Source organism: Anser anser (assembly GCF_964211835.1).
Source record: "Anser anser genome assembly, chromosome: 2".
Taxonomy (NCBI): domain Eukaryota; kingdom Metazoa; phylum Chordata; class Aves; order Anseriformes; family Anatidae; genus Anser; species Anser anser.
In genome coordinates, this window is record NC_139721.1 from 40,498,387 (window position 1) to 40,508,832 (window position 10,446).

General features: G+C 46.4%; 1 protein-coding gene across 2 annotated transcripts; it reads left to right on the forward strand.

Moving 5' to 3' along the window:
• The first annotated feature begins 4,809 nt into the window (after positions 1-4,809).
• PENK (proenkephalin) lies at positions 4,810-9,602 on the forward strand. Of its 2 annotated transcripts, none has more exons than XM_083822329.1 (3): positions 4,810-4,985; positions 5,767-5,908; positions 8,632-9,602. In XM_083822329.1, the coding sequence occupies exons 2-3, from the start codon at positions 5,771-5,773 to the stop codon at positions 9,295-9,297; spliced, it is 804 nt and encodes a 267-aa protein (XP_083678455.1). In that variant the 5' UTR covers positions 4,810-4,985; positions 5,767-5,770; the 3' UTR covers positions 9,298-9,602. The 2 variants fall into 2 exon arrangements, with proteins under 2 accessions (XP_083678455.1, XP_083678456.1); XM_083822330.1 differs by having other exon boundaries at positions 4,848-4,981.
• The last annotated feature ends 844 nt before the right edge of the window (positions 9,603-10,446 follow it).

Sequence of the window (10,446 nt, forward strand, 5' to 3'; positions counted from 1 at the left end):
TGCTGCTCCCTTCATGGCCCCTGAGGAGGTGCAGGAGAGGCTGCACGCAGGCCTCAGCAGGGGCAGAAAGGAGAGCACTCAGTGCCCTGCTCTAAATCGCTCCCGTTGGACTGCTGGAAATCACAGCAACCACTGACATCGTTTTAAATTGTGTTTCAGAGCCACTCAAAACACAGGAATTTCAAGTCACCTCTGACTCTCCCACGGCACCAAGCTGTGCCCCGGAGGAGAGCCACGAGGAATCCAGCCAGCCCTTACCCGCTCTGCAGGCAGAGCGTCCAGCTCTTGTTACAGCTCCTGTCTACAAAAGCAACTTGTTTCGAACGCTGTGCAGAAGTGTGAATACAGCACACCCCAGCTGGGCAATAAAATACTAGCAGTGAGAATGTGAGACTGGAAATGGGGAAAAAGCTCCAAAATTCTGTTGTATGAATGTGAATAATGGGAAAACAGTTCAAGCTTGCACTCCAAATGTATCATTTAGGCTCTGCTTGTTTGTTTTTCTTAATATGACTAAAGTGATCAAAATCGCTCATTTACAATTTTCAGCTAATCCTTCTACATACACACTAGACACCGCAATCCTTTTCATAGATGGAATCTAATACTTCCTTAGTAATTCATGGATGAGTTTTCTAAATTAAAAAAATGAGGATAAATCACTCCACTCATGTGGAGTAGTTATTGTTTTAAATAATAATCACTGTGCCTGGATTCCATCACAATGTATTTTGCTACTGAGCACCCTGTTTCCTTCTTTTTTCATTGCAGATACCCATCCCATGGCCTCTGGGGATATGAGCAACATAATGTTTTTATAACAAATATAGATTTTGTACAGTTTGTTCCATTTAACGCAGCACACGCTACTTACTGTAGTTCAGGCCAAATTTCAGGTATCTTGGAGTGCACATCCTCGTGTGTCCATAAGCAACAGAGGAGCACGTTAAAGTGAAGCTCCTTACGTCTCCACAGAATGGTATAAACTTCTCTGCCTTGTTCTTATCTTGTCTCAGAGAACTGCACAAAATAAATAAATGCACCAAAAGTTATATTTGTCGTATGCTGACACTGAATGCATGTCAAGATCTTAATTTCACTCAGAAAAATTAGCGTGAAACCTCCTTCCCCCTTAGAAGACTGAGTGGCATCAGCCATGAGATAAGACCAGAAGTTGTCTGTGTTACATCAGTGGAAACATCTCCTGATTGCAACAAGATCATTGCATGGTTTTGCCTTCCAGAAAGGGTGCGGTTTGTTCAAAGGTAAAAACATGATTAAGAAGATCCAGCTTTGTCTGAGATGATACCAGCAACCCTGTTCTTCATACAAGATTGTCTTCAATAACTATGAGCAGAATTGTCTGCATCACTGATATATTCCATATTTCTTCATATCTCAGACGATACGTATACATATATATTAAGAGAGATATGGGAAGCACTGGATCATCTCTGTCCTATAAAGGTACATTTTGGGCAGCACCATACCAACTGAACATTGAGTATCTCTCCCTATTACAATTCATCTCTGCTTACTTTAGACTTAATTTAATAAAGATATTTTAAAAGTAGCAATGCATACCTTGTGTCCATAGGTCTATAAATGACTTTATTGCTAAGTTTGGTATAAGAGGGTTGATCTGCAAATCCTTTCTTGACACTGATATCAGCTACATATATGTTCCCATCAAAAATTAAATCCATTTGAATGAGCTAAATGGAACCTGACTGTTTGGTCTTAAGAAACGCTGTGACCTTTTGCACTGAGCTGAAGAAAATAATCAACATAACATGCTGTTTTATGTTTCCCGATCCTCATTTTGATTCTATCAGAAAGGCTCTGCGTTATGAGAAGGGCTGCTAGGGCTGCTAACAGCATGCTTATTTCATATTTCCGTAAATCTATCTTCATTTAATGATTCTGAAGCAGCTCGATTAGCATGATGAGTATAGTTTGGAAAATAAATCTGTTCCCGCAGTAAAGATACTGACGTGAAATTCAAGAGAATTTCAGTTTCTAACTCCAATGCTCACTTTTGGCATGACTTTGTAAAGTGATTCAGATTACGTGCTTCACTTCTCTATTGGCAAAATTATGATTTCATCTTCCTTTCACCTTTTCCTAGCTAAAGTCTGGGTGTCTGGAAAAGATTTAGGACAGGTCCAAAGGTGCTTCAAGCACTCCTGTAATACAGTTTGTTTTTGTGTGGTATATCTGGACGGCAGAAAAAAGCTGCTGGTGTCTGGGGTAATTCTGGATTTTATAAATGCCAAAGTTTTTATCAGCTCCAGGACACTGTTATTACCAGGTTAGTAGGGAGCAACAAGTCATCATCATCACTGCTGTGAAAAGTGTTCTCTTTCTTTTTATGCCTCTTTATTTCTTTGTTTCTCAGTCTGCTGTTGCTGAGGAAATATTATCCCCTGCTCCTACAGCGAGCAATTTTTATGTAGTTTTTGCCCTGTAGTCTTTTGTCCAAATAGTCCAAATTCTCTCCTGCTTTTATCCTCTCTCTGCAAAGAAGACTCTCATATAACCACTTCCATAAGGACTCAGGATGAGGACCAGATATAGGGAGGAACCAGACAAAGATTCAAAGAGCAGAAGACCCGAAGAAGCAGATGAACCAAGGAGTGCTGGATATCTTTAGCACATCCAGCAGCCATGGTTGTATTTCTGCCCAGTGCTGGCAGTGCCCACTTACCACTCCTCTACCCCATGCGGTCTCTTTGCACCTGTGCATTTCACACCCAATCTTTTTCTCTCTTTTACTCTTCCCTGGTCCCCACCCAGAAGCTGTAGCACTTATCCACTGTAAAACAACCCTCTCCATTACTCCTCTTCTACACAAAATTTAGATGCCCTTTATTTGGTCCATTTATATTCTTTACTCCTTCTTCACTCTGTCTGTTTTGCTGCTCAGGTCTGCACATTATCTGCAGGGATTATCCGCACTTCTGTACACAGTGAGGTTCCGGCATTGCCTGGGTTTTCATCACGACCAGATTAAACACAATCAGTGGCATTAAATGGCATAATGAAGGACAAGGCAGACTGAGTAGCTGAGTGGGCAGGCTGAGCATGGATGCTTGTATGCACAGCTATGAAAAGAGGAGCCAGTCAGCCCGGGGACGTGGGATGCACACTGTAAAAGGAATAATCATGAGACTACCGGGCTATCTGTCCCACCACACCATGCTGACTGTTAGATTGCGTGCCCAGAAATGACAGCAGGGCTGGGGTTCAGTGAGTGAGTGCCAGTAATTGATCCGGAGGACTAATCTGATGATGTCCAAAAAAAAATATATTTTTAAAAATGGTAAAAAGCATCCTTACAGCAAAAGAGGCATGGAATGTGTCACCTCTGTGTTAGTCAGTGCCTCCCTAACCGTCTCACCCTTACCCAGGCAAGAGTCAGGAGGCCGAGATGTGCCTTCCCACCAGGAGGCTGGCTAGGAACAATCTTTACAGCCTGCCTGCTTACTCAGTGGCCTGGCAATTGGCTTGTTGCTCCAGATGCAACTACAAATATACCCAGTGGGGCAATTTCTAAAACGTCTACCTTGTCTCTTGAGAATTTGCTTTCAAAGTTGGCTGATATCACTGGGGAGACTGAGGGCCTGATTCTCTTCTCACACACCCTGGGTACATGCAAGAGTCTTTGCTGCGAAGGGATGTATTTCTGGCACTTCATGTATCCGTGTGACCCTCCTTAATCTGAGTCAGATGTCTGATGTAAAGACTGACAGGTGGCAGAAGGCACAATTTCCATGCGGTAATGGCACTAGATCTCGTGTTAGTCCTGAAGGATGAAGACCTGTCTGTATCTCAGACCCAGAGGACTGTGTGGCATCGCTGCGCTGCAGTGTTAGGAAAGACAAATGAGACCTGGGGAGGCACAAGTTGAGGTGTCTTCCTCCTCTGGTGGGGATGACTATGTATTAACGTCCTAATGAAATTCCTTTCACCAGGCTGTGCACAGGTCCCATCACTCATGCTCAGAAATGATGAATTCAAAGTACAGCAAACGCCAGGGAGAACATTTACTGGGTAAGGGTCTACCTCGAGACAGAAAGCTGCAGAGCACAGCCTGGTGACTAGAGCAAAAAGAGGGCTGAGAAGGGAAACGATCAGCCAGAAAAACACCATGAAGGGACAAAATCCTGTCTGAAAGAAAAACAAATATGTATAAACCAGCTGCAAATAATTTGGGGCTGGAAATGAACCACAGCTTAATACTGCTGGGGCAGAGCCCTTGTATAGGGGGGATGTCAGGAATCAGGGGGGATGTCAGGGATCGGGGGGGGGGATGTCAGGGATCAGCATTGCTGCCCGAGGCCGGTTCCCACCCGAGCAGGGCAGCGATGCCCCAGCTGCTGGGGCCGGGAACCTTTCAGGATTGTGCCTCTGCGCGTTGTGCTCATATTTGTGCCTTCCCAGCCGCTAAAACCATGCAAATAGGGCGAAGCTGTCCATGCTTAGGAAATCCCAACGTTTTACAACCAAGACCCTCGCACAGACCCCACTAAAACCCACCTCCCCGACCCCCAGGGGTGCGGCATGACTCACTCCGATGCCTCAGCCCCCCCCCAAAAAAAACCTCCCCGCGGGCGCCTTACGGGGCCGGGCACGGGCACGGCCACCCCGCCCGCCCCCTCGGAGCCCCCGACGGGGGCGTGCAGGACATCGGGGGGGTCTGGGGGGGATGTCGTAGGGGCTGCGTCAGCGGGAGCCCGGCGGCGATTGGGGGAGGCCGCGCTCTGCCCGCGTTCCCTAATTATAAAGTGCCGCCGCCCGCAGCCGCTCGGCGCCCCCCCGGCGCTCACCGAGGCCGTCCTCGGTGCCCCCCTCCCCGTCCCCAGCGCGGAGTCTCTCTCCGGGGGCGCAGGCTGCCCAGCCCCGCTATAAAAGGGCTGCGGATCCGACGCCGGCACCGCAGCAAGGCTCAAAAACCCGCCCGGAGCCCCGAGGGGAGGCAGTGCGTGAGTGAACCGGCGGGGGTGGCGGGGGGACCCGCCGCACCGGTGGCTTTGTGCTCCGGAGACGGGAGATGAGGCTGGGGATGGGCGGCCGGGGTGGGGCGGGGAGGTTTGGATGGAGTGGTTTGGGACGGAGCGGTTTGGGATGCAGCGTTTGGGATGGGGCATTTTGGGATGGGGAGTTTGGGGATGGAGCGTTTTGGAATGGAGCATTTTGGGATGGAGCGTTTTAGTATGGAGTGTTTTAGGATGGAGCATTTCGGGATGGAGAGGTCCGGGATGGAGCACTTGGAACTGAGTGTTTTGGGATGGAGCGCTCCGGGATGGAGTATTTTGGGACGGGGCGGTTTTGGGATGGAGCGGTTTGGGACGGAGCGGTTTGGGACGGGGTGTTTGGGGATGGAGCATTTGGGATGGAGCATCTGGGACAGAGCGTTTGGGGATGGAGCATTTGGGAATGGAGCATTTGGGATGGAGCATTTGGGGTGGATCGGTTTGGGATAGAGCATTTTGGGATGGGGCGTTTCGGATGGAGCGCTCCAGGATGGAGTATTTTGGGACGGGGCGTTTTGGGACGGAGCATTTCGGGACGCAGCATTTCGGGACGAAGCATTTCGGATGCAGCATTTCGGGACGAGCGCTGCCCAGGACGGGAGCTTAGGGTCGGGGCGGCTCCGCTCCCCCTCCAGTCACAGCGTCCCGGGGGTTTTGGGGGGATGAAGGGGGGGGGGGGGCGGCTGCCGTCTGACCTCTCTCTCTCTGCCTCTCTCTCCCCTTCCCGCAGCCCCATGGCGTTGCTCCTGCGGCTCGGCTGCTCGCTGCTGGCGCTCAGCACCTGCCTGCTCCCGCGGGTGCGGGCCGACTGCGGCCGCGAGTGCGCGACCTGCGCGTACCGCCTGGGGCCCCGCGCAGACATCCACCCGCTGGTAAGGCGCCGGGGGGCCGGGATCCACCCCCTCCCGTCCAGAGTCCCCTTTCTGGGGGACAGCGGGCCGAGAGAAGGGGAAAAATAAGACACAGTGAGGACGAGGATGGGGTTTTGAAGGGGGGAGAGAGCACCGCAGAGAGCCCCCAGCCCGGCGCTGTTTGGAGGGGACACCCCCCCCCCCCCCCCCCCCCCGGGGGGGAGAGAGGAGAAAGTCGAGTGAAAACTGAAGGGGAAAGGGAATTGTGGCCGGAGGGCAGCTCCGCCGGGACCCTCCGTGCCCCCCGCCTTTGCTCGGCCCTTGCCGTGGGCGAGGGGAGCGGGGCACCCCCGGCACAGCGCGCCCCCGGGGGCCCTGAAAGCGAAATGGAGATTGGGGGCTGTGCCTGGAAACTTGGCCGAAATCTGGCGAAAAGGGAGGTTCGAGCCCAAATCGAACAGCTCCTGCTGCTCTCCCTCCCGGTGCTGCTGTGCAATTAGGAATACGCCTGTAAAAAAGTCTCTGACACTGCGGCATCTCCCGAGGTAAATCATGTTAAAAAACAGAACGCAGGGTGTTGTTGTTTTTTTCTTAATCCGTACTTTTAATGATATTGAAATGATTAAATGGCATATTCACAGAGCCAGCTCAACTCGAAATTTAAGCATCGGGATCAGTGCTGGGCTGTGGTCCCTCAGACCCCCCTGAGGAACGCAGGAACTCGGGCTGCCAAGTCCTCAGCCAGCGGTTCCTGCAGTTCCTGACCTCAAATAGAGGCGATGCTGAGGCATCAGGCTCTCAGCACTGCCAGATGTTCAGGAAAGTTTTCCTCCTAAGGCGTCATCGGTTACTTGGAAGCAAAAGAAAAAGGAAGGACTGAACCTATTCTGTGCAGAATAAGGAGTCACCAAGTATTTCTGCTTAGTCTAAAGCAAGGACTCGCTGCTAACCACAGCAGGTTTATAACGGCAATATTCTTAGGGTGGCTGGCCAACAGTCCAAAAGAGGTTCTGTATACCTATACTTAACCCTTCAAGCTTTCAATCAAACTTTAGCTTTAATATTAACCATGAAAAAGAAAAAAAAAAGAAAAAGGTGGTAATCTGCCCTTTTGGAGGGAGGGCTGCGTGCTTTTTTGGTTGTCTGTAGTCTCTCTTGCATACCCTTCAGTAATTGTTCAAGAAATAATTAAAGTTCCACTCCATGACAACACTTATTAGTTGAAATGGGGAAAGAAGCAATGTGCCATAACATATATTTCTTACACAGGTACAAACAGTTTCTGGAAACAAATGTTTCCAGACACTAGCATCTAGTAATATTAGAACCGGTATTATCATATTGTATCTGTAAGATATAACCTGGTCATTCATACATACAAGATGGCATATGTTCACTTGGCAATATGCTATTTAAACTAACTGAGAAGGGAAGAACAAGGGAAAGACGTGGTTTTGCTTTGACTTGGAGCAATTTCAAGGTCAGGCTGAAGCTGAGACCAAATTCTCTTTATTGCATAACTATAGTATATAGCAATAAGTATGTAGTACCTGTTAAAGTAAATTATTGTGTTGCAAAGTACATAAATCCATGTAATTTTCTTGTGATCATATAAAAAACTGTATGTAAATTTCTGAGAATAAAACAGCTCAACAGACAGGTAAGGCCAGAGGTAGTGAGCTGGTCAGCTAACTATTGAGAGAATTATGCTGAGATTTCATTTCACACTTTTAAAGTATACTGAGATCCTTAGAAGTCATCATCCATAGGCAAAATAACTGTTTCTATTACTAAAATTATTGGTGATTTCTTTTTAATTATTTTTTTTTTTACATGAAAACTGTGGCAAAGAACTAAAAATATTGGATTCACCTTTCTGCAGATGAAGAGTTTGGTTTCACAAGGGGTAAATCTCCCAACACAAAAGTAGCTAAAATGTATGTTAATATTGACAGGTTATATGATATGCATACCGGTGTTGACAGCATTTTTGTCTTAGCCTCAGTAATTTCTTTTCCCGTCAGAAGCAACACAGCTTGGGATTTTTTTCCCTCTTCCTGATGATCACTGCTTTGTAAGTCAAACTAGCAAAATCAGAAGTTTGATCTGCCTCAGGAAGTCTGTATTTCTACATTTGAATTGGTACACATTTGAAAGATGTGCTCCATAAACTAAATCAAATTATAATAGACAGAAATACAGCCTTTAGAGCTATGCAGTGTGTTGAAGATACCAAGCAGCACAGTATACAATGCAGCTGGCTTCTTTGCAACAATGATGCTGTTTTATTAGTTCTAAGTGGCTTTGTTCCTGAAATTTCTGAATGTTACTTTTAATGATGAACATTGCATACACTTCTACACACTCCTTATGAAGTGAACCACAATTGGATTTTAACTGTCCATTCGTAAATAGAAACGTTCATAAAAATGCACCCCACTGTAAGGGAGGTGCAGGAACCGTACATACAGCTTGCTTTGAAACAGAATCACTGGGACAGCCTTGCCATGCGAGACCCACGATCCAGCTGGTCTGGTACTCTCTCTCTTAGAGTGGAGATGCCATGTCCTTTGCAGAAGGATATGAAAGCCTTCAGAGCAGCCCTTCCTGAAGAGCTGTCCTTCCAAGCCACTCGGAGAGAGGCTCGCTCATGGCCTTTTAAAAGCAAGAAAAGCTATGACAAGGTGACAGTGAGGTGTTTGTTGCTATCAAGTCATTCTCAGCAAACCCCATCCGTTTTTCAGGCATGTACACTGGAATGTGAAGGAAAGCTGCCTTCTGCCAAGGCCTGGGAGACCTGCAAGGAGCTCCTGCAGCTGACAAAGCTGGACCTTTCTGAGGATGGCAGCGTTGCTCCAGGAGACAAGAAAGAGCTGGACGAGAACCATTTGCTTGCAAAGAAGTATGGAGGCTTCATGAAAAGATACGGAGGGTTCATGAAGAAAATGGATGAGCTCTATCGGGTAGAACCAGAGGATGAAGCTAATGGAGGAGAGATCCTGGCTAAGAGGTATGGAGGGTTCATGAAGAAAGACTCAGATGACGATGCCCTGGCTAATTCCTCTGACCTGCTGAAAGAGCTTTTAGGAACAGGGGATAACCCTGAAGCAGGGCATTACCGAGAAATAAGTGAAAATGATGGAGACATCAACAAAAGGTACGGAGGTTTCATGAGAAGCATAAAGCGCAGCCCAGAACTGGAAGACGAAGCCAAAGAGCTGCAAAAGAGATACGGTGGCTTCATGAGAAGAGTGGGCAGGCCAGAGTGGTGGCTGGATTACCAGAAACGGTACGGTGGGTTTCTTAAGCGCTTCGCCGACTCCATTCTCCCTTCAGAAGAAGATGGGGAAACTTATTCCAAAGAGGTCCCAGAGATGGAAAAGAGATATGGTGGATTTATGAGATTTTAATATCTTTCCCTTTATCCCTTTTGTCCTAAATGAGAGAGACTGCCTTATTGGTCATAACTTATTGTAACGTGTTGCTTGTACTGTACAGTTTTTTACTGTCCTGGTTAATGATGCAACCTGCGATCTGTTGTTCCAGGTCCCGTGTTCTTTCAAGTCAAATAGCTAACTTCTGTTTTAGTCAAGTTTCAGTCTGTATTGTAGTTACCATGCTATTTTGATTACTGTATTCATTTTCTTTAATCAGGAAGTACATCTACAGTAGAATTGCTTAACTGTATATATAATAAATTCTTCATCCTAATGCATAACTTCTGCAGTGCTTTTTTCCTGTTATTTAATCAAACATAATATGAATTTTTCTTAACACTAAGCAGAGTAATGCCAACCTCTTTTCTATAATTACAGAATTTGTACTGCACACACAACTGAAACAAATTTTTGTCTCAGTTTTCTCAGATCCTTAGAATAGAGGAACAATAAACGTGCTTTAAAGGGGATATAATTGGATTTGCTCTAACTGCTCTCATTTTAACCGATTAGCTGAATCTACGGTGCTTAACCATTTCACGCAAAAACAGTTCATAAAAATCTTTGACTTAAAGATCTAAAAAAATTTATCCAGTGCACAATACAATGCCACATCTATTTAGTTACATCTCTTATCCAATATAGGATTGTACATTTGGCCTTTAAGTTATAAACACTAACTCAAAAAGCAGTAAGTGAATTTATGCAAAATAAACATGATCAACAACTGCATTTTTTTTCCAAAAATCTGATTTTACAGAGCGCCTGATATGACTTTCTGTGGAGGAGCTTTCCATTTGATTCCTCAGCTGACAAAAAGCACTTAGGCACTACTGAAATATGGGAAACTGCTGGTCAGTCTTTTCTGTTTCAAATGAAAGCAGTGTAAGTAAATCGGAGAGCAAATGGAAAACCCATCACTGATGCTATAGATCTTTTGGCATTTACATAGGCAGCAGATAACATCAAAGGGCAGATCCCATCCCCATGTATGCATCTTTGTATAATTCTGCCTGACTATCCCCTCAGCTTCCTAGATCAGGTGTACCAGCATTTTTCTCCCACCTACTGCTACCAATTACGTCACACTTGCAATAACATGGTAAAAAAATCTTTGGCCAC